A 27,886-nucleotide genomic window follows, 5' to 3' on the forward strand; every position below is an offset into this window, starting at 1 on the left:
ATTTTATGGGACACAGGCTACTGTTGTGTTGGTTATGTAAGGTCTATGAGTAACACTGAAGTTTTATATTTAAAAAATATTAAAATTTATATTTTTGGTATTTGGAAAGAATTTTGGGAGCAGTACGACTAGGACTTAGATAAAGTCAAGTGTTAAAGAGTAATGGAAGTTTATAGACAAGCCTGGTATCTATTAAGGCTCTTAGGATTATAAGCAACTTGGCAATGCTGGCTGCCTTGGGTAAAGACATTTTCTCTGGCATGCTAGCATTAAGGGGGGACCTGGTATAAAATTACTTGAGAGTCTCGGGAGTGTCTACCTTGGGTCAGTTAACAGTTGCACAGAACAAGTGCAGTTAGGCCCACACCGCAGCTTACGTACACTGTATGCCATCAGAATTGTAAATACGAGTATTTCTTCCAAGTATATATTATTGCCAATATCAAATGTCTATGCTTATATAATCAACACTTTTTAAAAATACACCTGAAGTTTCATTAGCCAGTCTGAAACATTTTTTTAAATGTTACCTGCTAGGGTAAGAACACAACTTAAAATCCTCCAAGTAATAAAACAAGTTTTGGGGGTAAGTCAGTTTATTGATGCTATAACCCACCACCCAGACATATTTAATCACAGAGGACTTAAGGAATTCAGAATCCTTTCCAGAAACTGGAAGCAAGAATAAAAACCACTATGACAATACAAAACCATTGTAAATTTTTAGGTATTTTCCCTTCAATATTTTAATAAACATGATTTCTTTTGGCATGTGTTTAATTTTAAGTGAACATGATTTTACAGTTAGTCTTTACTTCTTTATTATTATTATTATTAATTACAGCCATTTTAAAAGCCGAGAAAGCACTCTTTGAAACTATTACAATACTCTCTCATAAAACAGGAGGTACGCTTGTGAGTTCAGTACTTTGGCTGTAGGCACAGCTTGCACATGTGTATCACTGATGTGAAACCACTGCCCTTTGGTTGACTGCATTTCGAAATCTGTTGAGAGAAAGTTACATATAAATGGGAAGATTCAAGTTCATTATTTTTTGGTTTTGCCATAATCGGAATACCAGAATTTTCCAAGACCTCTTACCTTGTGGAATATCACCATGGAGAACGAGATTAGAGAGATGACTATTCGCCGCTCTGGTCTTGGCATAGGCAGTATAATGCCCTGACCTCATGGTACCACTGTGTTCAACGACTCCATATAAGGAATACAGTACCCTTGTATTTTCTTCAGCGACATTCTTTCAAAATGAACAGAATTCAAAAATTAGTTCTAGTCCCATTTATAGATGCCAGTGGCAAGATCACTTTATGCAAAGGGTTGCTAACCTTTACTTTGAGAATGTAGAAATCAAGTTCGACCTTGACTACGACTTTCTCCCTATCTTTACCCAGCCTACTGAGTACTGTCACCATGGCTTGATGTTTTTATTGCTTTTATTAGAAAATCACCATTGTTGTTTCTCTGCTAGAATCATAAACCAGAGGCCACTTGGTGCAATTGCAGTTTCCTGGCCCAGATACTTAAATAACTGAACTTGCCAGTTTCTATACGAGTCCTGGGCTCTGATAATTGCAAAATACCTCAATAGCGCTACCAGTCCAGTTCCTCCCTAGACTGTAAGCCTTTTTTAAGATCAAGAGGATAGCGTTTAAGTTGTGCCAAAACTCCCCCTTACATTTACACATGTCCCCTAAAGATTCAACTTCTCACTTTCACCATCTAGACCTCAGAGCCTGCTTATTCTAAAATCCCGTATGCTGTAGGGCAGACTGGTAACAAGGAAAGGCATTCTCCGAGCGGGGGGCCACTTTCAGACAACTTCCAACTTAGGTTCTCTTGTAAAAAGTCCTGAATGGGCATCACTGTCCTTCCACAGAACTGTCATCTCTTTAAATCTACAGCCCCCATTCACTGGAAAACTTCATACTTCACCCCAAATCCTGTCTGCTTCCTTGGGGAGTTCACGGGTTGTGTGCTTCCCAGGGTTTCTGCAGCCATCCTGTTTTCGCTGCCATACCCAGGACTAAATTCTGCAATGGGTCCTCACTTGGAACTGTTCAAGTCTTCCCATTTTTCTAGTCTCAGCCCACAATTCTGTTCTTCCAGTTCTCATCTCACCTGTCCCCTCTCTCTCCAACCTAACTGGATGCTCCAGTCCTCATTTTCTCCTGGCTGATGAAGCCTCTCCTGGCCTCATTCCCCGATCAAGTCTGTGTCTTCTCTACTCAAAATGGCAACAGAACAGCAGTGTCTGCATAGAACCCCACCTAAGACCTACTGATGCCCAAGTGACCTACGCACATTAAAGCTGGAGAACTTAGACCACATGCATCAGTCTTAAAAATAATCTCTTACACCCACCACCAGCCTTGCCAGCACATTGATCAGAAAATCCTACTCTGAATCCTACAACAAACCCTTCCCAACCCCACACCCAGACAGCTGCTATTCCTAGGCAGCAAAATTACATACCCTGCAGATTGATAAACTCACTGAGGACTCATCAGGATCTCGCATGTGACTACGATCTTGTAACTTGTTCCTTAGCTCCCTAGTTCCATGGATTTCCTTCACAGCAACTGGCCCACACTTTAACCATTCCTTTAGCCTCCCCTTATCCCCCAAACCTTTACTAATCTCTGCTGTTGACTTCAACCCCCACTTCAGGAAAACGGAGATACAACCTACCCAACTCTAAGTTGCCCATTCTTGGGAAGATGAAGTATCTCTCCCTTTTTGTTCAAAGACAATACCCCAACTTAGTGTTGCTAAGCTCTTCTGGCCTCCTCCAGGGTCTTGCTCAATCAATTATCTCTCTTTTCTGTATCTTCAACTTGTAGATTTTCCTGTTGGCCTACCAACCTACTTAAGTCTCCCAGACTTAAAAAAAATCATTGATCCACCACTTCTCCTTTTCAATAAAGCCTCTGATGTATCTGCATGCTTTATTTCCAATATTCTCATTCAATTCTCAATCCAATGAAGTCACCAACACTTCTTAAAAAATTTATCATGACCTCTATACTGTCTAATCCACAAATACTTTCTAAGTCTTTTTCTCTGATATTCTGACACTGAGGCCACCTAGTCCTTTCCCTGAAACTTGAACACAGGGCAATGACGTTTTAGGCAAACAATGGATTCCTAATGACCTTGTGTTTGAACTAATCCAACTACAGGTATTTCTGTTTAGTGGCAAAAGTGGCCCTGCCCCACAGTGATAATATAAAAATTACAATTCACTCTACCCACCAGCTCTGAAATACCTTTCTTGAAGAATTTTAAATTTTTAAATTGGGAGGCAGGACAGGAGAATTTCTATCATTTCAAATTTTGCACATAAACTTTATTAATGTTGATACTGAAGCATTTGAAATCTGAATATACTACTATAGCTTCTCTGTCCAAATTCTTCAACATGGAGATTTGCTGAGATTGTTGGTAGTGTCCTCCTCGTCTACATATGCCTCTTACACTCAGCTGCTCACCGGAGTTGTCATTAACCGTCTCTTCTCTTTCTCCATGCTCTACTCAGGGGATCCTATCCTCACAGTTTAAACCACCCCCTATGTATTGATTTCCAAATCTTTATCTCCAAACCTAACCTCCCTGCCCTGAGCCTCAGATGTGTACATCCAAATGTTTTCTAAACAAAGCCCCATGGATATTTCAAAAATAGCTGAAACTCAGTGTATCCAAAACCAAACTCATTATCCTTTCTCTACCTCCCACCCTCTCTTCTTCCTATACTTTCTACCTCAGCTAATGGTACTCCCATCTGCCCAGCTGCCTAGTCACTCAAGCCAGGCCTCAGGAATCATGCTCAACACCTCCTGTTGTATTAACCTTACCATCCATTTCAAGGCCTCTTCCTCATCTTCCAGAGCCAATCCAATCACGAGTCTGGTGAATTTTACCTCCTAAAATATTCTTGCAATCTTGCCTTCTCTTACCCTACTTGAAGTCCTCACCATTGACTAAATTAATTCAACAGCCTCCTAACTAGAGAGCCCCTGCCTCTCTAGTCTTTTCCTCCTAAAATCTAACCTCCTCCATGCTTCAGCAAGTAACCTGTATAATACACACATCTGGCTATGTCACTCCATTGCTTTAAACTGCTCAGTGGCACCCTACTACACACCTAATAAAGCCCAAGTTCCTCACAACGATAATCCTCCAAACCTCATTCCCATCTCACTTCTCTGGCTTCACCTCCCAGTGTTCTCTAGGATTTGTACTGTAAGCTCTACACTGCTTCTCCTGCTAGTCACTAGTCCCCACCACATCACTGTACACATCTTTGCTCCAGCTGCTCTGTTCTCTCTGCCGAAAACTAGTTTCCTCTTGACTCATCACACTAACTCTTACTCCTTCTTTAAGTAGTGGTTGAGGTGTGGTCTACTTCACAGAGCCTTCCCTGAACCACCAACATATTGGGTTAAGTGCATAACCACCCTGCTCTGTGTATACCAATCTTAACACTCAACCATATTAAACTGAAATTACCTGCTGATCTTTAGTTTTGTGCCCTCAGCTCCCAAGACAATGTCTGCCACCATAATAGAAATTCAAAAAAACGAACCGAATTTAACAACCTAATATTCAAAATGATTCATCACAGATCTTGAAATTATAATGGTACAAAGATCAAAGACCCATTCTACTCAGTCATTCTTATCAACTTCATACTTGAGTGAGTTACTGTTAGAGTATCTGGTAAATAAGCTATGATTTCCCTTTAAAGGATTTTCCCAAAAAGACCACTTTCACTTACCTTACACTTGAGGGTACAAAAAGGAGCCAAATCTAAGATTTCTGGAAATTTTATGTGTTTGTTAACTTTGCGTAGGTTAAAACCAGCCTAAAAAAAGAGAGATAATAGATTTGAGTTCTTTTCCTGGAAAAGCTGTACACATTAAGTAAACTGTAGTCCTACTCTGATGCATAAAACACCAACATCCAACTCTAGGTTCAATCTTCTCAGGAGACTCTTTTCTTTCTGACCACTAAATGATTTTTGCTAGGTGCACACCACACACACACCCCAACGCATTAAGAAATCTGCTCCCAGGGGCGCCTGGTGGTTCAGCTGGTTAAGTGTCTGACTCTTGATCTCAGGTCAGATGTGATTGGGCACGTTCAGGGTGGTATGGCCACAGACTTGATCTCAGCTCAGGTCCTGATCTCAGGGGTTGAGTTCAAGCCCCATGGTGCGCTCCACACTGGGAGTGGAGCCTACTTAAAAAAAAAAAAAAAGAAAGAAAGAAAAGAAAAAAAAGCTGCTCCCCTGAGAAAATTCTCAGTGTTTCTGCTCTGGCCATCCAGAAAAGCCAGATTAGATCAGAGGTTTTGAGTGCTTAAAACTCAGCAATAGCAGAATACTTTTCTGTGGAGCACATACTCTCTGCCTCCTTTCTAAAACCAAGCTTAGTGCTTGGTTCAAGGAGACCCACCCAGTTAGTCAAATCCATACACCAACCACTGGAGAGAAAATGTTCTAAAGGTACTTTGGGAATTTGGAACTTAATTTAAAACTTGTAGTGCTTACAACCAAAGTCTTCCAGAAAAGACAGGGTCAACAAAATGATGAAAATCCAAGGTATCAATGTTTTTTATGAAGGGTCAGTAAAAATAAGGTACCACACCCAAAACAGAAAAAATATCACTACTTTTCTTAAGTGTGAGATACAGCTAGTAAACTGGACTTTTTTTTTAACCTGAAAAAAAGTTAAGAGTAAGATGCTAATTTTACTAAAAAGGACAACATGAGTTCTAGTAAAACTGAGGAAGGACTGTGCCTACATGTCTCCTCCACCTTGACAGGCGTCTTCATCTAAGTTTTTGTCATGCCCAGGTATATTTCTTACTTCCCTATTTTTTTTAAATTAGAACTAGGAAATAACAGAAAACCAAAGAAACACAGTAATATGGTGAAACAATAACAAATAAAGCAAATGTTACATATTTAAAACAAATTTGAGCTAACAAAGGGGTACCTGCTGAAATCTCTTTAAATGAAGAGTGAGAACAGGAGGAGCAAGAGAAATTAGCATCTGCTTTTTGGCATTGGTATAAACATGTTTCCTTTCACCTAAAGAAAGAAATTTTAGCAGCGTGAAAATCATTTTAGACTTCTGAAGCATTCACATTTGCTATAAAATCATTTTAAACATCTAACACAATTGATTTATCTTTAAACTTTCTGGAAAGGACCAGATAATAAATATTTGGGGCTCTGTGGACCAAGAGGCAAAATTAAGGACATTTTGTAGGTATCAGTAAAAATTTCCACAAATTCCCACAAATTTTACTGATGTAATTCAAAGTATAGCAATAACTGAGTACGACTACAGTCTACCAAGGAGAACGGAATTATTTTTGGAGAGATACCATTTAATTAATTGGGGCTCAAAGGCAGTATTTCCTACCACTGAATCATTTTCAAATGTTCATCAATAAAAAACATAGACACCATACAAAAACCTAACTGTGGACAATAGTTGGCCACTGTTTGCTCTAAAGCAAACAGAAATGCTATAAAATCAACACAATTTACTTTTTATATTGACATGCAAGCTAGACTTTTTAAAAGTTTCAATAATTCTAGTAAGAGTCCTTAGGAATCCACAATCCCTCCTTATCCCACTTACCCAAGCTCAAAAAAAGGGGGGTGGGGGAGAAAGGGAATTATCACAATTTTTCTGTTCTATATTTGAGGGAGACGAGAAGAAAGCACTGTCCTCCCAGTACCTTGCACTGGGCATGTCACAGAAGTACACGGATGAGATGAAGTGTAGCTTCCTGCATACAAGGGACAGGGCCAGTGCAAATGCTGACAGGAAACCGAGCATACGAAGAAAGAGCCGCTATCTGTAAGGCCCCTGTTGTAGTAACAACCCAGTGGGATGATCTACCCACAGACAGAGGTGTTGGAGAGCAAACGGTTCCACTCTATCTGCTGTTCAGCTGCCACGGAGTTTTAGCCACTTTAATCTGTTTGTTCAACCTTCTGTTAAAATATTTACACAGGGGAGGGAACTTACTGATGCCATGCAAATCCTGATACAATTAAGAGAGCAGGATTCTACCTACTCCATGCAAAATGTGCCCCCGAACATTAATGTCACTTTCAGCGAGAGAATCTAAATTACCTTTTATGTTTGCCTTTGGTCCACTAAACTGTCTCCGGGTGCATACTTCGCAAAGCAGTTTATTTGCCTCTCGAAGTTTCTCGTTTCGGGTGAACTGATATAAACAATGTTGGATTGAACACTCATCAGTATGGAAAGCTTCCCTGTTTGCAAGAGTACAGAAAGCAGTTTCTGGATCTTCGTTTACAACTTCATATACCTTGGTCCCAGGAGAATGACTCTCATTCAGAATCTCTATATTTATTTCATCAGGTTGAAGAGCAGCATTCAAGTTAAGGTTTTTGAAACCACTGGAAATGTCCACTTCACCACTCCCTTCTGTCAGATAGGCACCATTTAAATTCCTAGAACAGTCAGCGGGAGAAGATGCCAAAACCTCCAGATCATTATCCATGTTGACATTGTTCATATCTATTTCTTCTGTGGATTTTTGATTGTCAGTTTCACTTTCTACCATTTTTTCTTGGCCATTCAAATCTTTCTGATTAACACAATATTCTTTATGCATAATTTCCTCTTCTGAAATATGGTTGGATTTAACATCCACTTCTCCCTGAAGTGACATTCCAACCTCACATTCATTATCTTCAGGATGGTCAATGGTACAGATATCATTTAAATGAAGAACTTTTCCTTGAATTTTTTGTTGTCTTCGTTGGTTCTGTGCAAAAAGCATAAAACATTAGAATACAAAAATAAAAAAGGAAGAAGAAAAAAAAAAAGGAAGAGAAAGAGCATACATGTACCACATCAAGTTTTTTTGTTTATCAATCAAAAAGTTTATAAGGAAGACTGCACTCCCAGAATTCTGATCCTTAGAGCTCCTTTTACTATCAGGGACCAAATAAATTATGAAGAAAGTTCTTTTCACTGGGGGAAAGCAGGAATAAACCATCACCAATCATCAAAATATTGTGACGCGGGGCACATAAAAACATGCAAGACATAGTCTGTGTTCTAAGGGAAGTGACCTAGACAGGGTAGTAGACTGGACAGAAATTGCCAAATCCAAGCAGCCAAGTATGAAACCATGTTGGGAGTCCGACTACACAGAGAGCAGGAAGGGATGTATCCATGTGAGTTAATGATTATCAGGTCAAGGTTGCACTGAGGGAAGAAAAAAAACAAAATGAAAACTCAAGGATGCACAAGTACAGGACGGCTTTGGGCAGGATGGAGGAAAACATCTCAGGAAATAAACGGCCCCAAATTAGGGAGGAAGCAAGGAAGCCTCATGAACAGAGGACAATAAAGGACTTCCCTCCTAAAATCATTTTTATTTGCCATATTTGCAGCCTATTTCCAAGCAGAGTGGGGAGAAAGGCATTTCATCAACATTCCTGTCACTGGAATGCCTAAAGACTCAAAGTAAAATGACAATCCCCATGAGGCTAATCTGTAATACCAGAAGGCTGAGACACACGCAGGACACAAACATTTTCCACTGTGCTTCAGCTACAAACAGAGTTACAACATGAAAGAAAAATGGAGAAAGGATATAAGCAAATACTGGAAAGAAAAGGGAACACAAATGACTGAAACATAAAAACATACTTTACTTATATTAAAATAAATGGAAAATAAAACTGCATTGAGAAAATATTTTCCATCTATGAAACTGGCAGAAATCCAGAAGTTTGATAACACACTTCTATCAAGGATAAGGAGAAACAGCAAGTCTCATTGTTGCTGGTGGGAATATAAATTGGTACAGCCTTTGTGGAGGGCAATTAGGTAACACTTATCCAAACTACAAATGCCATCCCTCTTCTCAAAATGTGCCATACTGATAACAGGAGTATAGGATTATTCACTGCAGCACTGGCTATTATATAGCAAAAGACTACAAACAGCCCAAATCAATAGAGAAACGGTGAAATGAACGACAGTACATCCATAAAGCAGAATATTATACAGCTGTTTAAAACAACGGAATCCTTGTGTCCTGAAATGGAAACATCTCCAAGAATCCAATTAAGTAGAAACAAAACACAGGGTCCAGAACAGTGTGTATAATTTTTTTTTAAATTAGGAGGAAAAAACAAGACTACATATTTGTATTTGATCGTATTTTTCAAAAGAAACTCCAGAAGGACATATGAAACTAATGAAAGTGGTTATCTATGTCGTGAAAGGACAGGGTTGAAGGGGTACTTTCACTGTGCATCTTTATATATTTTTAAATTTTTGAAAGTCAATGTATTAAGAACTCAAAAAATTGTTAAAAAAGAACTAAAACTCTTAAAAGTTCTCACAAGCAGGGGTGCCCAGGTAGCTCAGTCAGTTGGATATCTGACTCCTGATTTCGGTTCGGGTCATGATCTCGGGGTCATGGGATTGAGCCCCATATGGGGCTCCGTGCTGGGCTGACATGGAGCCTGCTTGGGATTCTCTCTCCCTCTCTCTCTATCTCTCTCTCTCTTCCCACCTCTGCCTTCCCCCCCCCCCTGCCCCTGCTCCCGTTCTCTCTAAAAAAAAGGAAGTTCTCACAAGTAATGCAAGATTACAAAAAACAAAAGCACAACCTTTTCTTTCAGTCCAGACTTCAGACTCAATAGCTACAAATATAAAATTAGAAAAGCACAGTTTTCTTCCTGGTTACCTACCTTGGCTTGCTTTTTGGCTTGCTTCTTTGCTTTCTTCTGTAAGTGCTTACTTGTTCCCGAAGGAATGTCACTCCTCTCTTTCATGTAACTGTCATTATCTTTCTCCCCCTCGCTCTCTTTATCTTCATCCTCCATCGTCTTTTTCAAATTTTTATCATTTATACTTTTCTTACCACTCTTAAAATATGGGCCAAAAATAAAATTTTACAACAAATGATGAAGAGATTTCATGTTAACCTAAGTATTTTTCTACTCCTATGTCACACTGGATTTACTTTCTATAATGTTTGAAAATATATCCAGGACAAAATTCATTCATCTCAAATACTAGAAAGCAATCTTATATACTGAGGAAACAAGCCAACAAACAAAACAGTAAAAAAGGCAACTTCACATGCCAGTAAAATAGAAAGAAATATCATGCATTTTTTTAGATATGTGCTGCATCCCACAGTAATTATGCCCCTCTCTAACCGCTTCCTGTTTATCAGTGATTTACTTGTCCCACTACAAGCATTCCTTTTTATCCTTTTCCTTCTTTCTGTGTAAATGAGAGTTTTAGAAAAAGAGAAAATAAAGTAAATTTGGTTAAGACTTTAATCACTAAGTAACACTGATTAAAGGGACCCTGAATTCATATGAAGTTGCATAACGATTTATCCATTATTCAGATAACAGGCTTTCTTTTTTCCAGCCACTAGCTGACGGAACCAAATTAATATGGCTTAAAACTGAGATACTCTCTATTAACATGTATGAACTGAAGAATGTAAGGGATTTACGTTTAGTCTTAAATAACGGAAAAAAAGTAATTTTTTACATAAAGAAAATATTTCCCCTACATGTCTACCAATCAAGCTAATTATCTATAAAGAATTCTAGACACACCATCTATCTTCTTCTAAAATAAAAAAGCATTTACTCCAATTTCTATTCAAATCTTTAAAATTCTATCTCAAATACATTTAAAAAAATTCCTCCAGGGGCTAATGTACGAACTTGGAAAAGAGTGGCAAGGCTTCCCTCATAAAATCTAACATGGGGGGAAAATCTACTTAAATAAAATAAACTTGATACGTCTTACCTGATCATCTAAAACTGGTAGAGACAAATCAAGGAAAGATTCATGAACCAAGGAGACCTTAATCAACCAAAAAAGATAAATGTAAAAAGGAAGGAAAAAATTCATTTTAGACATTATATAATAAGATTATGGTGGGGGGATTACATTTTTAAAAAATTCTTAAGAAAATGAAAAATTACACAGTGTTGAGGGCTTTGGGTTAGGAGAAATAAATTAAAAAGTTAAACTAACTTCTTTCAGACATAAGGAGTGTTCACAGTCCCAGGAAAGAACTATGAAGATTTGGGAAGCCCAACAAAGAAAACCTTATGAAACTAGATACTTCTGTTTTTGAAAGACACAACTGATGAACTATACTTTATTAATATTAATGAATAAATCCAGTTCACACTACATCAACTTACAGTTCTACATTCATCACACATGATTGTACTAGTTAGTTCACCACCAAAGATGCGGTCCACAAAACTTGGTACAGATTTTTTCTTTTCATAATCTAGAAGGGGAAAAAAAGTTTATCAATTATCCTTATATAATTAATTGAATAAGTCAGAACTATTTACTTACCTATCTAACCCTAAAATTTTATTTTTAACTTCCTATCCCACAGGTTTTCTCTGTTCATAATTACCATAATTTTATTTTATGCTATAGTCAGCAGCAAATACTCCACTTTTGAGCATAACACAATTTAACACAATCATGTCTCGTGAAAAAGAAAAAGTTCTTATCCTAGATCTAGTCAGTGGAAAATAAACCGTGCAAGTCAGTGAGACCCTCTATACCCACTAGTAAAATGAACAGATGGGGCCAAGCTGGATGATACTCTAGATCACTTCTAGCTCTACCACTCTAATAATATTCAGCAGCAAACTTAGGAGAGAATGCACATAACTTGCTTTTAAACTCTAAGACTGAACTCCATTCAAAATCAAAACAAAAAACAAAAAACAAAAAAAAAAATCAGGAAAACATTTCAGACAAAATCTTCCTTTCGCTTTTTCTATGTTCCCAGAAACAATCTTGGTAAGTTTAATATAAGACAATTTTACCACCTGGTCACCCAATTTTCTAAATACATGAAATGTATAAGCCTTATTCCACTGATAAGTGTGTCCATTTATACAGAAACACACTTGATGACAGAGAGCACCAGCAGGGCAGGATTCTCTCCGCTACTGGCCTGGCCCTAAAGGACACCAAAGACGCAAACAGGTGCTATGTGTTGATTCTAAACTGTGCTTCACAGGGGTGCCTGGCTGGCTCAGTCAGTAGAGCATCTGACTCTTGATCTTAGGGGTCATGAGTTCAAGCCCCACAAAAACAAAGAAACAAACAAAAAAAACCATGGTGCTTTATAATATAGTAGCCACGAGTCACTTGTGATGATTTAAATTAAAATTAAATAAAGGTAAAAATTTAGCCCCTCAATTGTCCCAGTCACATTTCAATGGCTGAATGGCCACATGTGGCTAGTGGCTACTGTATCAGACAGCATAAATATGGAAGAGTTCCATTATCACAGAAAGTTCTGTTGGACTGATCCATCCTAAATCTTTACATGCCACACAACAATAATAATGAAGTTGGCACCATGATTAACAAACCAGCTACTGAAAACTCACACAGACAAGTGTAACTCACATGTCACTGCTCATTAGAAATACAGCTGACCTTTGAAAAACATGGGTTTGAACTGTGTGGGTCCACTTATATGTGATTCTTTTCAATAAATACAGCACAGAACTGAAAATGTATTTTCACCTCCTTATGATTTTCTTAATAACATTTTCTTTCCTCTAATTTACTTTACGTAAGAATACTGCACATAATACAGATTACAAAAAAAAATACATGTTACTTCACTGTTTAGGTTATCAGTAAGGCTCCTGGTCAACAGTAAGCTACTAGTAGTTAAGTTTTTGGAGAGTCAGAACTCAGAAGTAGATTTTCGACTATGCGGGAATGGGGCGGGAAGAGACTGGTGCCCTTAACCTCTGCATTGTTCAAGTGTCAACTGTGTAAGCTTTTGAAAAATAAAACTGTAATCTCATTTTAGCTCTATCTTTATAAATTTCACTATAATACAGCATAAAAATATACCAAAGTTAAATTTTTCAAAAATATTCACCTTTGGAGTACTGAATAATTTTTTTAAATCAATGGTGATAAAGAAAAATTATGTTAATAACTGTGAATTTGAAATACAAGTGCCAGCAATCTTGTCCTAAGTTACAGAAGAATTCAACTATAGTGTGTTAGTTCAAAAAGTCAGACATTACCTTTAACTTTATTTTTTAGTTCTTCATCCAATTTCTCAGTAGAATTACCAAATGCTTTAAGAATTCCTTTACTCACTCTCTAAAAGTAATAAAATGGGTATATATACACTATTAAAATTTTGAAGTTTTATAGTTATTTTCCTTAGAAAATATGTAATCAAGTCAAGAAAGTGATCAAAAATTAGCTCCCCAAACTTACTGAATAAAAATTAGTATTTCCAAAGTCACATTTTCAAAATTAATTCAAGGAGCTAAAAAAAATTACAAAACCATCACTAACCCCTGAACAAAGGCACTGTCTTACTTCAAGATTTTAATCTATTCAAACCAAAGCTTTTCAGCACATGCCCACCTCCTTTGGAAAGACCACTGAAATATCATGTCCAAGAGCAGACTGTTTAAATGAGAGCTATAGGGGACTCCAGCGTTCAAAGCTGAGAGCCACCATTACTGGGTGACCTTGAACCAGGTCCCGAACCTTATTTACACCCTGGCTTCACAGTCTATGGAATGAGAAAATGATTAACAGCATCTACCTCAGAGAACGTTTGTGAGGACCAAGTAAGGTAATTCACATAAGATTCTGAAAACAGTGCTTGACATAAAATAAGAGCAAAATAAGTATTATCACTAGTTATCACTCGTATTACTATTGTTAATTATACTCAACATCCCCAAATACATTACTTTTCATCTGGCAATTTACAATTAAAAACGTAACTATGTTCCCTGACTCTTAAAAATGAACATACTTCCTAGACTCAAAAAGCTGTGTTAAATCACACTCAGAGTAAGAATAAGAATGCACTGCAACTGGGAACTGTTTGGGGAGAAACATTTTCCAATAATCGGGAGCTCTCCTGGCACAGGCTAGTACAATAGAATAGAACTAAAGAACAATAATGCCCCAACCAGCAAGGAAAACAGAGCATCATGAAAAGGAGAATCATTTCTAATTCTCTTCACTCATTCTACTGAGTAAAATATACCAGTTGAAAACACTGGCGTAGAAAAAAAATTTTAAATACAATGGCCTCAATAACTAGTTTCATTGCTTTAATAACCCTCTAAGATGTCAAATGCCTGACAAGTTAATGACGATGGATTAATTATACTGGTCAAAATATGCTAACTTGTTGTTCTTCTGCTCTCATTCCATCCAATAAATAGCGAAGCAGCTCCTGGCTGTCCTGCTGCTGATAGCCTTTAAACCGTACTGCTCTACAGAAAAAAAGAAGACAAGACACAAAGAAAAACAATGATGAGTCTACTAAAAAATCTTTTTGTAAAAGATTTTTACAAAATCCTAGGATCATATCCGAAATCTCAGAGGGTTCTAGTTTCTCAAAATTTCCACTTAGTTTGACAACACCCTTAGCAGATTTAATTTTCACATTAAGTTCATGTTTTTTAATCCAAATGAAATAAACCATGCTGTAATATATATACTGGGCTGACTCTAACGGGTTTTTCATATTATTTCTCAGCATCTTACTGATGCACTGAAAACAAAATCAAAGCAGATACTCACTTTTTACAGACCTGAGAAAAGAGTTCTTTAGGTGTCACGATTCCCTTTTTGGTCTCTTGCATCTCATTAAGAAACTGGCTCATGGCTAACGTAAGAGGGCCTGGAGGCTCAAGGTTTATTTCTAAGGGTTCCTGAATATGGGAATAAAAATTACTTTCTTCAGTCAAAGTATGGAATCATTTGTTACCAAATCGTAGCTAGTCAACTTGTTAATGCCAATGTTCCTGATAGAGCTGTCCCATTTAAAACTTCAAAATGTACATCAAAAGATGTAGAAAGTTTCTGTTCATTGACTATGAAGAATTCAGTTCTACTGTTTTAGTTTTAGAATATCAGGAGCAGACCACCTAAGAACTGAAAGAGCCAGAGCAAAATGTGAATAATAAAAATGGATAGGTTAAAATTCATTTTGCTACACACAATTTAAGCCACCTGAAAAGCTGTTGAAAATAATAATGCGTGCCTAGGGCTTCACGCCTATCAACAGCTTTCCCAAGAAGGACACCAAACACCAGAGCACAGCAGAACATGACATACACATAGCAAATAAATCTAAAGACTTAATCTATTAGCCTGAAAATGTTTAACTCAGTAGCCTAAAATAAAAGCAAACAAAACAAGTAAAAAAAAAGGTGAAAATGAGGGCGCCTGGGTGGCTCAGTTGGTTAAGCGACTGCCTTCGGCTCAGGTCATGATCCTGGAGTCCCAGGATCGAGTCCCGCATTGGGCTCCCTGCTCAGCAGGGAGTCTGCTTCTCCCTCTGACCCTCCCCCCCTCTCATGTGCTCTCTCTCTCAAATAAATAAATAAAAAATCTTTAAAAAAAAAAAAAGAAAAAAGGTGAAAATGAGCATCAATTCTTTAAAATAATTTTGAATGCGGATATTCAGAGAGGAAAATTACTGACTGTAAAAGAAAATCTTAAAGTACATACAGTTAGTGCCAAATCGGGTGGTTCAATTTTTACAATTGTTCCGGACATTTTTACTTCTTTTAGTAGTTCTCTTAGCACCGGTGTTTGTGACAAATTCTGGAATAAAGGATGGAAAAGAAAAGGAAAATTATTTAAAAGCAAATCAAATATTTATTTCATCACTCAAATATTTAAATAATCCAAGTATTTCTTAAGTGTCTACTCTACCAAAACAGAAAATCACTATCAACACTGCAGTCTTCATTGTATCTATCTTAGGAAACAAAAAGTAACAGCATGCTCTTCTCCCCCACCTTATTTGGCTCCTAAGTTCTTCAGTTCAGCGCTTACTCATCACCTCAAAAGGGCACTGCCTACTATCCAACATGAAGTAGCTACCTTACCACCACCACCACTTGTAACTAGGTATTTGTTTCTGTACTAGGTTATCCTGTACTTCCCCCACCTGAGTACAAATTCCTTGAAGCCAGGGGCCATGTTTGTTTTGAACTCTAACGCACCCCAGTGCTTAGTACAGTGTTTTACTGTCATGCAAAGTCAACATTTCCTTAAGTATTCTTCGAAAACTCAGAAATAAATTACTTGGGGAAAAAACTTAATACTATAAGTAACAAGTATGCAAAAACATCCTATAATGTGAGGAAAAAGATTTTTAAAGAGGGAAAAAAATTAACATTGGCACCTGCATAACTGCATTGAAGAAACATGTATTTCCCAAATTACTGAGTCCTTTCACAGTTATTTGGGAAGCAGAATTCGTGGAAGGATTTTCTTTAGTCATGTTTTCCTTTTTATCTCGCTCTTGTTCATTTTTACTCTCCTTTTCTAATTTTTTATTTTCAAGTTCAATGTTACCATCTTTTGCTGCTTTAAGGAAAAAAAAAGGAAGAAAAAAAAGACCCAGCAAAATGTGTAATACAACTATACCAAATGCAAAGTTATACTTGGGACAGAGTACTAGAATTTGTGAATTTTTACCTAACATCATTATTCCCAGCTGTTTGATTTTAAATGTTTTCTAATAAATAAGTAAATTACCATCACCAGAGAAAAACCAATAAAAAATATTCAAAAGTGATGGAAGCATTAGTTTGACAAATGAAACCAAACAGTGTATGTTTGGCATAAACCTTCCTCTTTTTACTGCACAGTTTTTTGTTTTTTTTTTTTCCAAATGAGCACATCCTACCTTATGAAAATAGAGTATAAAGCAATCAAGTAAAGAATGTGGACATGAAATAAATTTTTAAATGAATGGGTCAAAAATGAATCCTGAAGTTAAGAACAAACAATGCTGGCCATGCAAAGATACTCTGTGACCGTAAAAATCAAAACAAGCTTAAAGCAGATGATGTATGCCAACCCAATTAATTATGTACGAAAAAAAGCTGAAAAATATCTGGCCTTCACTTTTATATCATCCAAACACAAATATAACAAAATAAATTCAGTATGAGGCAGGTCTCTCTCAAGCGCCCTACAGAAAGGGTATCACTGCTCATTACTTCAGCTCATCACAGACTCTTTATCATATCTGACTAGACTGTTCCTCAGATTCCCTTCTAACACATTATAATAATCTCTATTCCCACTGTTTTACATTCTTAACCAAAAATAGTGTCACAGTTTGAAATCAACCATAATTCATTTTACTCAGGTATATGTAATGCTGAGCAGTACAAATACATTAAGTAAGATACATTAATAGATACACTAAGATACATTAGTTAACATTACAGTATACATTAGATACATTAAGTTAAATAGATACATTAAGTTCACATTAAATAGATACATTAACTTAACATTACAGTATACATTAAGAAAGAAATTATTTTACCTGATTTTGGAGTTGTAATACCAGCTTGTTTTCTAACAAAATCAACCACCTGACCCAATCTGTTTGAACTACAATACTGGACTTCATCATCACATAGGTAACACCTGTGTCCCAAAAAAACCACAGAGAAGAAAAGTGACAAACACAACCAAAAAAGGGGATGAATTATAATTCTTGGAAACCAAAATGTGTAACCACCAAATTATTCTATTAAAGAAAATCAAAATAAAAATTTTGTGTTTTCTTGAAGAAGACTATCCATGTTACCTCTGGTTTACTTAGTAAGGCTAGCCAGAACTGTGGCTACATATAAATACTGTGGAAAAACTCCAATCATTTTATTGAAATGGCTATTAACTATATTAAAGTCAAAAGCTTTTTCTACACATATTTCAAACTACAGACCTACATCGTCAAAATTAACAAGTTTTACAACTGACAGATGATGTGCAGTGAACACTACTGTGTAAATGTTTTTTAAAGATGTGAAAATTTGTTTTGATGATGTTACAAGAAATATACATACCAGCTTGACATTTATTTTCATGCAAATTCACTGCCAAAATTTTACTATATTCTCAGTTCGTCTGAAATTTGTTCTCAGTGTCCCAAATTTTAAATAACCCACTACATGCCATTTATAATATCATAAGCAAGAAAAACAAAAGGGTGAAGATTCATGTCTTCTACATGCTACAATTTCTATGTGCGTACAATCCTAAGCGAAAGGTTCTCAAATATCACATTCTCAAGCCTTCTGAAAGTTATGGTATTTAAACAAACCCTACAAAAATTTAAACTTTCTTGCTCCTTAAACACCTCCATTCTCCAATATTTCAAATAGTTACCAGTCAACTGACAGACACAAGAGTTGAAACTTACCATACACTCCAGTTGTCCAAACTGAGAACCAGACAATGAGGTTCAGATCTTGGTGTCATATAGTGCTTCAAGGCATGTTGCTCCTGAGAATCTCTGCCACAGCCCTAGAGAATCATAATCATAAGCCTCGAAGCCACGAAAGTTCACAAAAAGAGAATTCATAATCCATAATGCACTAGAAAGTGGCCTGAGAAATTCTGTCATTCTTACAATTCTGAAAATAACAGATTAGCCTCTAGAGAGTCCCGATTTTGTGAAAACCTAAATACAAATAGGCAACTGATCTCAACAAGAAGGTATTTAGGAACCGTGCATTCAAAGTAGTATTCCTCTCCAACTTGTGCTTTCCAGTCCCAACTAAACCATGCTGATGAGCCATTCGCTAGGTCTAGTGTGAGCCACTTAACAGCTTCGTAAGTATTTTCCTGACTTCGACTTCTTTCTTCACAAACGTATTTTTTCAGTTTAATAGTATCTAAAACAAACTTCTGTTCATATACTCAATTCAAAAATTATGAATTGCTTTCAAACTTCTAATTAACAAACCTGATACCATCTGAGCTCACCCTACTTTCCAGGGTTAGCTTTCATATTGTCCTATATCAAATCCTACTCAGTCTTCAAGGTCTAGCTCAAAGGCCACCTCCTCTCAGAAGCCTATGCTTATCCTTCCAGATGAGAAAACATTGTATTCTCGCTGTAAACAAACTCCTACAAAACATGGTGTAAATTCCTGGTGGCACTCCTTATTTTCTACTTCATATTAAAGTTGTTAATGTTTATATCCTTCCTCCCCTGGATTATAAATCCTGAAGATACAAAAACAGAACTAATCTTCTATTACCAAAAAAAATTTAGCAAATGGAAGGAGGTCAATAAGGATTAATTGAACAAGCAAATGGGAGATTTTCACCTACAAGATGTATGTATAGACTTATTCATAAAAGAACATGGCCAGATTTTCTGTCTTTCGCTGGTTAAATCACTGCTATGAAATATATCTTCATTATGTATCCACCTGAAATCAGGCCACCCACTCCCTTGGATTGCACTACAGAAGAGGTCCTGTTTCTCTAAAGCTAAAAATACACCTCAAAGGGGAACTGTTTATCAATGGCTTCCAATCTTTTAATTATGATATCAACACTACTGATTTAATTTATCCCATTCAACATTCAATTATAAAATAAATGAGTATTAATTTTGAAATAACACCACTTGAGATCATTTGAAACATAAGAATGAGATGACTTGTCTTAAGACAGCAGTTGAGAATCACTTTCTAATAGCGCAAAAGGTAACTATAGTAGGACAAAAGTTAACAATTAATAGTGATATTGTCTTACCCTTAGGAACTAAATAGGTAGCAAAATAAAATTTATAATAGGAAATGTATTCTGGAAAATTTCAAGTAACAAAATATATTCATTCTCACCATATATATTTAAGAGCTTCAGTGAAAACCTTTCAAATACAAATAATAAATATGTTCTTGGCAGTCATTCAATTTTTTTTTTAAGTAGGCTCCATGCCCAGCATGGAGCCCAGTGTGGGGCTTGAACTCATGACCCTGAGATTAAGACCTGAGCTGAGATCAAGAGTTGGATGCTTAGCCAACTGAGCCCCAACATTCAAATACTTTTAAACTGTCTGACTGCAATGAGACAGCACTATTCCCCTATCAGAATGGTTAAAATAATAAACTGTGACAATACTAAATGCTAGCAAGAATGCAGAGAAAGCTGATCACTCATACACTGCAAGTAGGAATATAAAACATTATGGACACTCTGGAAAACAGTTTGGCAGTTTCTTTTTTTTTTTTTTTTTTAAGATTTTATTTATTTATTTGACGGACAGAGACGTACCGAGAGAGGGAACACAAGCAGGGGGAATGGGAGAGGGAGAAGCAGGCTTCCCATGGAGAAAGGAGTCCGATGCGGGGCTCGATCCCAGGACCCTGGGATCATGACCTGAGCCAAAGGCAGACGCCTAATGACTGAGCCACCCAGGCACCCCCAGTTTGGCAGTTTCTTAAAAACTAAACATTCAACTAATATATGATGTAGTAATTGCACTCTTGGACATTTTTCCAGAAAAATGAAATCATAAAAACTTGTATATAAATGTTCATAGCAGCTTTATTTGTAATCACCAAATTTGGAATGGGACAGCCCAGATGTCCTTCAACAGAAGAATAAACAAACTGTGGTACATCTACAGCATGGAATACTACTCAGTAATAAAAAAAGAGCTACTGATATACACAATTTAGATGACTCTTCAGGCAATTATGCTAAGTGAAAAAAGCCAATCCAAAAATGTTGCATACTGTATGATTCCATTTATATAAAATTTTTGAAATGACAAAATTTTAGAAATAGGGAACAGATTAGTGGTTGCCAGGGGCTTGGGGGAGAGATGGCAGTAGGGATATGGGTATAATTAAAAAAGGGCAACATGTGGGGCACCTGGGTGGCTCAGCTGGTTGACCATCCGACTCTTCATCTCAGCTCAGGTCTTGGTCTCAGGGTCATGGGTTCAAGCCTCACATTAGCCTACTTAAAAAAAGTGGGCAGGGGGATGGACAACAGTAGAGATCTGTGTAATTTAAAAGTACTCAGTATCTTGACTGTGGTAGTGGATACATGAATCTAGACAGGTGACAAAACTACACAGAACTTAATATACACAATCGCACATGCACAACATAACATACAAATGAAGAGAAGTAAAACTAGGAAGAACTGATGAAAATTGATGGATTGGGGGCGCCTGGGTGGCTCAGTCGGTGAAGCGTCTGCCTTCGGCTCAGGTCATGATCTCAGGGTCCTGGGATCGAGCCCCGCGTCGGGCTCCCTGCTCGGCGGGAAGCCTGCTTCTCCCTCTCCCACTCCCCCTGCTTGTGTTCCCTCTCTCGCTGTGTCTCTCTCTGTCAAATAAATAAAGTCTTTTTAAAAAAATAAATAAATAAAATTGATGGACTGTATCAATATTAATATCCTGGTTGTGATATTATACTATAGTTTCGTAAAATGTTTCACTGGGGCGGGGCGCCTGGGTGGCTCAGTTGGTTAAGCATCTGCCTTCGGCTCAGGGCATGATCCCAAGGTCCTGGGATTCAGCCCCCCATCGTGCTCCCTGCTCAGCAGAGTCTGTTTCTCCCTCTCCCACTGCTCCTCCCCACCCCCATCAGCTTGTGCTCTTTCTCTCTCACTTGCTCTCTCTCAAATAAATAAAATCTTCAAAAAAAAAAAAAAAAAGCTCCAATGGGGGAAATGGGGCAATGTACATAGGGATATCTCTGTATCATTTCTTATACTGCATATGAATCTATAATTATCTCAATAAAAATTTCAATTTAAAAGAAAAAAAGTCCTCTGCCTCATCTTGAAGCTTCATGACAGGAATGCCTAGCAGCCCAGTTGCCTAACATATAAACTTAACTTGCCACCAATAACAGAGAAAGAGACCCTGACCGTTATTATCACGACAATACCTGTGAGCTGTTCTGCCCCTAGATACCATCCATGCCCCTAAACCCAGGTACTCATTCCCACAGCTGCCACGAATGTGGCCTACTGACAGCTCACAGCTCACTCTATCCATCCCCAGGAATTATCCTCAGATTGTAATGGAGCTGCTTTGCCCAAGGTTAGTTAGTCCCCCTCCCCAGCAGCATCCCACATCCAATCTTAGTCTATACACAAGTACAAAGGCCTGTCCCCTTGTCTCAGTTCAGGACATCTCTGAAGGCCAGAATTCATTGTGGGATCAGCTGAGGCCCCATTGCACTGCCTCTTACTTCAACTTCTCCCTCTGCTTAATCTTGCCTCTCTAACTCTCTTCCTGGTTGTGGTACCTGAAAGCACTCCCCAATAACCACCTATACACAAACCTCAGTCCCCAAATCTGTTCCCCAGGGAATAGAGCCCATGCCCCCTGGCAGCCTACTCACCCAAACTGTGGTTTTACGTAATACCTTCTAAAATAAATTCAAAGAGTTTTACAAAATCCCATATTGATCAAAACCTAAGCATACCTGATGGCCACATTTAAGACATAGCCAAACTGAAGGGTTTTCTTCCGTTTCTTCTTCAGATTTATCTTTTACTTTATTGTCCGTCTTACAATCTTGGCAAATATTCCATTCCACATTCAATAAAGCCCTTTTCAAATTACCTTGTTCCAATCCTTTTCTAATGTGTCTGCACATAGGTTCTATTAAAACAAATAATAAAGGAGTATGTGAGGTAAAAATGGCTTTCTGCAGTTAAACTCAAAACTTACCCTTCATTTGAACTTCAAAAATGAATTTATAAACAAATTGTTAGATAATCTGAAAACTTAAATTTCTGTTTCACATTTGAATATTATGATGATGGAAGAGATTTTATACAAATTTGAAATTTTGGCTTTTTGAAGTCCTAGGTATAAACATCACCATCCCAAATTCACTTCAATTTATTTATCTATTTCCTTTAAATTAAGGCCTTTATCATATTAATTATTCTCTTTATCCTAAAAGGTTCATGAAGAAGGTCCTTCGTTAAGTCAACATTACAACTATCGCAGGCCCAGCACTATGGCAGGGGCCAGGGAACCTAAAAAAGACCAAGCCACAGCTCTTCTCTTTGAGTAGTATTCTGGCAGAAGCAGATAAATAAATAAATGTATAAGAATCTCCAAAATGTGGGGCGCCTGGGTGGCTCAGTCGTTAAGCGTCTGCCTTCGGTTCAGGTCATGATCCCAGGGTCCTGGGATCGAACCCCGCATCAGGCTCCCTGCTAAGCAGGGAGCCTGCTTCTCCTTCTCCCTCTGTCTACCACTCTGCCTACTTGTGCTCTCTCTCTGTCAAATAAATAAATAAAATCTTTAAAAAAAAAAAAAAAGAATCTCCAAAATGTTAAAACAAACAAAAAAATTATCTCCAAAATGTGCTGCAGCAGTACACAAAGGGCTAAAATCAATGAAGGTTACCTAGGGTAGGTAACATCTGTACAGTCTTATTAACAGTAAGAAAGTTTTCTGGTATTAAGCACTTACTATGAGCCTCACACTGTGCTAAATGTTTTTGCATACATGCTCTCATCAGAAAGACACTACTATCCCCAATGACAGATGAGGAAACTAAGATTTAGTGCCCAAGATCACATAACTACAGAGTGGCTATGCCAGAATTTGCACTCAGGTCTTCCTGACCTCAAAGCTCACACTTTAAACTATGAACTCAGGGACTATAGAACAACTGAAAAGGCCATATCCCACGAACAAACGTATGTAGGTATAAAATGTCAAAGTTCATACTGTCTCCTCAAACTGTTTCCTCACAAATGTGTAAAAACAAGCAGCTGGACCTGAAACTGAAAACCCTGTTGGGACCAGACCAGTAAAGGGTTTTGCAAGTCACTCTAAATCGCTTCAGTTGTTTCAGGGACCCAAGAGGTTCAGAAACCAGTCAAGTGGCACATTTAGCTTATGTACAATGAACTTGCACCCAGAGAAAATAAATACAAATGAGATCATACAAAAAACTACTGAATCCCAGTAGGTGGTCAAAGAAACACAAACTAAAAAAAGAAAATACTCTTTTTCAACTAGACAATCAGCAGATGTTTATAAATGATACTAGCAAGTATTGATATCATTAAGGGGAATGGGCACTTTATTTCACAGCTAGGGGGCCTTTAAGTTAGTAAAAAAATTTTGAAGGGCATTTAGCTATGGAACCAAGAGAGTCTTGAAAATATTTATGCCATTTAATTCAGCACTTCTACTTCTAAAATCTGTACTAAAAAGATAGCTGGATGTGCAAAGAGATTTAGCTACAAAAATGTTTACTATCACTCCATTCAATATCACTGAAAAGTTAAAAATTACCTAAATTTGTATCAGTGGGGAATTACCTAAGTAAATTATGAAATATGTACCCATGGTCCTTTACATCAATGGAGTATCATGCCATTAAGAATATTAAGACTATTAAATGACATGGAGATAAAAACATTAAGTTAAAATGCAAATTACAGAACAATAATGTACACTTTGATCCCATTTGTACATATTAAAATATATGTCCATTTAGGGATATAAACATAACTTTAAAGATTCAATTGGTGAAATATACCTAAAGATTCAGAAGAATCATCAATTGGAACAGTTTTTCCCTTTGTCCGTTTCTTTCCCATGTTGGCACTTTATGGATTACTTACTGACACAAAATAACAATCTAGAAAACAAGATAAAGTTAGCTTGACAAAAAAAAAAAAAGAGTATGTTTTATATTTCTCTAGGCAATAGTAACTAAGCCACATATTTTACATGTCTATCACACTTTATAATTTACAGAGACCATTCACATGTATCATCCAGTTTTCAGTAAGAACTCTGAAGTAGATAGGATAGTATTACCCCTATTTTTCATAGCTTAGAAAACTGATTCTTAGTAAGATTAAGAGTTTTGCAATGAGGGGCGCCTGGGTGGCTCAGTCATTGGGTGTCTGCCTTCGGCTCAGGTCATGATCCCAGTGTCCTGGGATCAAGCCCCGCATTGGGCTCCCTGCTCCATGGGAGGCCTGCTTCTCCCTCTCCCACTCCCCCTGCTTGCATTCCCCCTCTCGCTGTGTCTCTCTCTGTCAAATAAATAAAATCTTAAAAAAAAAAAAAAAAAAAAGAGTTTTGCAATGAATGTAAGAGTCAGGAAAGAACCTGTGTCTTCTTACACAGATCCTAAAAAGTCTCAGCACTTTACGCTATTAGGAATTTAACTTCTCACTAAATAAATGTGGAGTGGTGGTGGCATTTTGAAACAGAATAATGTCCCTTCCTTCTAAGCTATCTTTCTTAGCTCTGCAGTCTATGCAAATTAAACTGATAATTTCTCCAAGAAAAATCTGAAATAATTCTGAAGATAATCTACTAAAGGGAGTTAGAAAATTTATAAACTTCAAAGCCAAATATAAAAAGTGATCCACTGTTCCACATTTTCCATACCAGGATTCCCTCTGGGTATTAGCTAACTGAGAATTTATTACAACTGCATTCTCAACTGTTTACGTTATTATATTACTGCCAAAATCAGTTTGGAAGACTATGACAAATCTAGCTGCACATCAAATCTTCACCTCCTTAGTCAACAATTCAAAATTAGAATACATGAAAAGTGCTGCAAGTAGCACAGTATCAATACATATAGATCTACCTAACTTTAAATAATAATGATTTTGAAAACTTCTATTTCACATCGAATAACTTAGTGTCAAAATCACCTCAATGACTATAATAATTATTTTACCTGGGATTCTTATTAAAATTTTGCTTACATAAGTGGAAAGTAGGACCTGGGAGACAGGTTTTGAAAATACTTCCCAATTAATTCTGATACTAGCTGTCATCCTGTCCTAACTAAAGTCTTAGAAGTATTCCTCTTTCAGCTCTTACTTGGTTAGTGTAAATAAAGTTAATTCAAAAAGGTTTATATGAAGTGCCACATCAAGTAATTGTTAAACTTTCCAAGGATCATCTAAAATGTAACAAGGCTCCATGTTTACAAAATAAATGAATTAACAACAAACAAAAGAATAAAAGTATATGGGTATATACAAAACTAGGGTACTTTTTACGTACATTTTGTCACCCTAAAGTAACATATTACATAATTTATCTCCTCTATAATTATAGATTTTAAGGGAAAAAAAAATAGTACCCAAGTTCTTGCCTCCAATCCAACTACCTCTAATCTGTGCTGCATTCCAGTACCAGATAGATCTTCTTCTAACACCATTTTCATCATATCCATGCTCCTGAGCTGTGCACTCACGGTCCCTTATAAATTGGCCTCAATGCTCTGGTGGTAATCCTGATTCTCATTACTTCTCAGCAAAGAACCACTAAACTTTAATTATACAGTCCGTTTGATCTTCAAAGCCATTTCATAAACATTATTTGATTTTCACAACAACCCTTTACATGGAGCATTTTGCTAAAGGAAGAAACTCAGAAACAAAATGATGGAAGATCACAGGGTGGCAGAGATGGAATTAAAACACAGATCTTCCAGTTCCAAGACCACCACTCTTTGTATTCCAATCAAGCCAGTCTCTCCAAAACACTGTGGCCCCACCTCTATGACTTTGATCTCTAGCTGGGATGTTCTCTCCATCTATCCAAATCTTACCAGTCCTCCAAGATGTCCATTTCAATGAAGTCTTAGGCAACCATTCTACTCTAAATAAACCTCTCAAATGAACTTCCCCAACCTTAATAACGTGCACTGTTCGTTTTGTCCCCTAATCCAATGGGCTGCTTCTTAAATCTTTGACCTGGACATGTGTTATTTGTCTATATGGAATCTAAAGTTCTAGGAGAAAGAAATGGTTTTGGGAATCACCTCTGAATTGCCTAAAGCATCTAATACAGTGTTAGTACATATAGAAATACTTCTCAAGAAATAGTGCTTGCTTTGAAACAGAAAAAGAGCATAGTACCTGGGACATAAAAGATGCTATGAGGTACAAAGGTAGGTACACCTAAGAATGAAGCAAAAAGGTTCCGGTGAAAAACAAAAAGGTAAAGAATGAAGAAGTCTCCTGTAGTGAAGACAGCACTAGCAAATGTGGTTTGAGGACTGCAGCAGCCCGGACTCCAAAGAAAAACTTGAAAGACTAAATGTAACTACTTCAGGGAGAGGACAGTAGGGTTCACTTCAAAGCTGTGGAAAGGGCTGCAATAAATCTTTAGCAGCTATAAAGGGCATCAAATAAGTCTAGAGAAAAGAGTGGCGAGTACCCTCGCTATAAAACATCAATAAACCTATTAAGCTTTTCAGGTGAGTCTTCAGATGAGAGTCAGCTTCTCAGCCAAATTACTCTTTGCAGGAGTCCACACAAAATTTAAATCAAGGCTGGGTCTTGCCGGTTCGCCTACTAATCCAGTTCCCTTTCCTTCCCAGTCTTCCCATGCCTGCTCGATTCCATTAAAAATGGAAGCGTTTGGAAAACTTTGTCAGCAGATCCTAAATATGGCTTTCAAGTTCGGCGTAGATCTGACCTACCCTAGGTTCACTGAATCGGTGAGATGACAGATCCTGCTTTTCCTACTAACCACCACATGGACGCGACAGCAAACCCAACCCCAACCTGTAGGGTGCTCCCGGCCGCGCGGCGCCCGCCACACCTCCCGTTCCCTTCCAACTGCTCTGAACCCAACGGGGAACCTTCGGGTGCGGGGTCGATCAGGGCGCCAGCACCGACAACTCATTGGCCAGCTCCTGGTACTGACAGGACATGAAGCCAATGAGAACGCGGTACCGGGCCGAGGCCGGGCAACGTGCTTAAGGAAGAGGAGCCTTCGGGAAGAGACCTGCCTTCCAGGTCAAGGCAGGAAATTCGGGCTCTCGAAACGCAGGAAGTCACGCGAGCGGTGCCTGCGAGTCAGTGGGAACAGAACTCACCCACGGCGACAGCGCCCATAACTGCATCCCCTAATGAGCCTGTGGGCTGGGCAGCCAGCTCCGTCTTCCTCCCGGTGACGGATAGAGAGCGACAGAGCCGAAGC

General features: G+C 37.7%; 1 protein-coding gene across 6 annotated transcripts; it reads right to left on the reverse strand.

The window, feature by feature from the left end:
* Positions 1–590: 590 nt before the first annotated feature.
* On the reverse strand, positions 591–27,886 carry USP16 (ubiquitin specific peptidase 16). Of its 6 annotated transcripts, XM_021678035.2 has the most exons (19): positions 27,783–27,848; positions 24,459–24,560; positions 22,374–22,552; positions 18,332–18,435; positions 17,450–17,553; positions 16,292–16,476; positions 15,610–15,705; positions 14,677–14,807; positions 14,279–14,366; positions 13,146–13,224; positions 11,268–11,359; positions 10,864–10,920; positions 9,780–9,956; positions 7,373–7,834; positions 7,174–7,267; positions 6,019–6,113; positions 4,797–4,883; positions 1,103–1,259; positions 591–1,005 (listed from the first exon to the last, which is right to left on the reverse strand). In XM_021678035.2, exons 2-19 carry the CDS (start codon positions 24,517–24,519, stop codon positions 881–883), a joined length of 2,373 nt encoding a protein of 790 aa, XP_021533710.1. In that variant the 5' UTR covers positions 24,520–24,560; positions 27,783–27,848; the 3' UTR covers positions 591–880. The 6 variants fall into 6 exon arrangements, with proteins under 6 accessions (XP_021533710.1, XP_021533706.1, XP_021533704.1 ...); XM_021678031.2 differs by having other exon boundaries at positions 7,174–7,834; positions 16,292–16,473; XM_021678029.2 differs by having other exon boundaries at positions 7,174–7,834.

This window comes from Neomonachus schauinslandi, chromosome 1 (assembly GCF_002201575.2).
Source record: "Neomonachus schauinslandi chromosome 1, ASM220157v2, whole genome shotgun sequence".
Lineage (NCBI taxonomy): Eukaryota > Metazoa > Chordata > Mammalia > Carnivora > Phocidae > Neomonachus > Neomonachus schauinslandi.

Bases quoted from the DNA above. Each gene is read 5' to 3' on its own strand.
- USP16 (XM_021678029.2), bottom strand. From the start codon at position 24,519: ATGGGAAAGAAACGGACAAAGGGAAAAACTGTTCCAATTGATGATTCT. The intron at 17,554-18,331 runs GTAAGTTTCAAC...TTTGGGACACAG, and splicing joins TTGGACAACTGGAGTGTATG to GTGTTACCTATGTGATGATG. The intron at 1,260-4,796 runs GTAAGTGAAAGT...TCATTTTGAAAG, and splicing joins TTTGTACCCTCAAGTGTAAG to AATGTCGCTGAAGAAAATAC.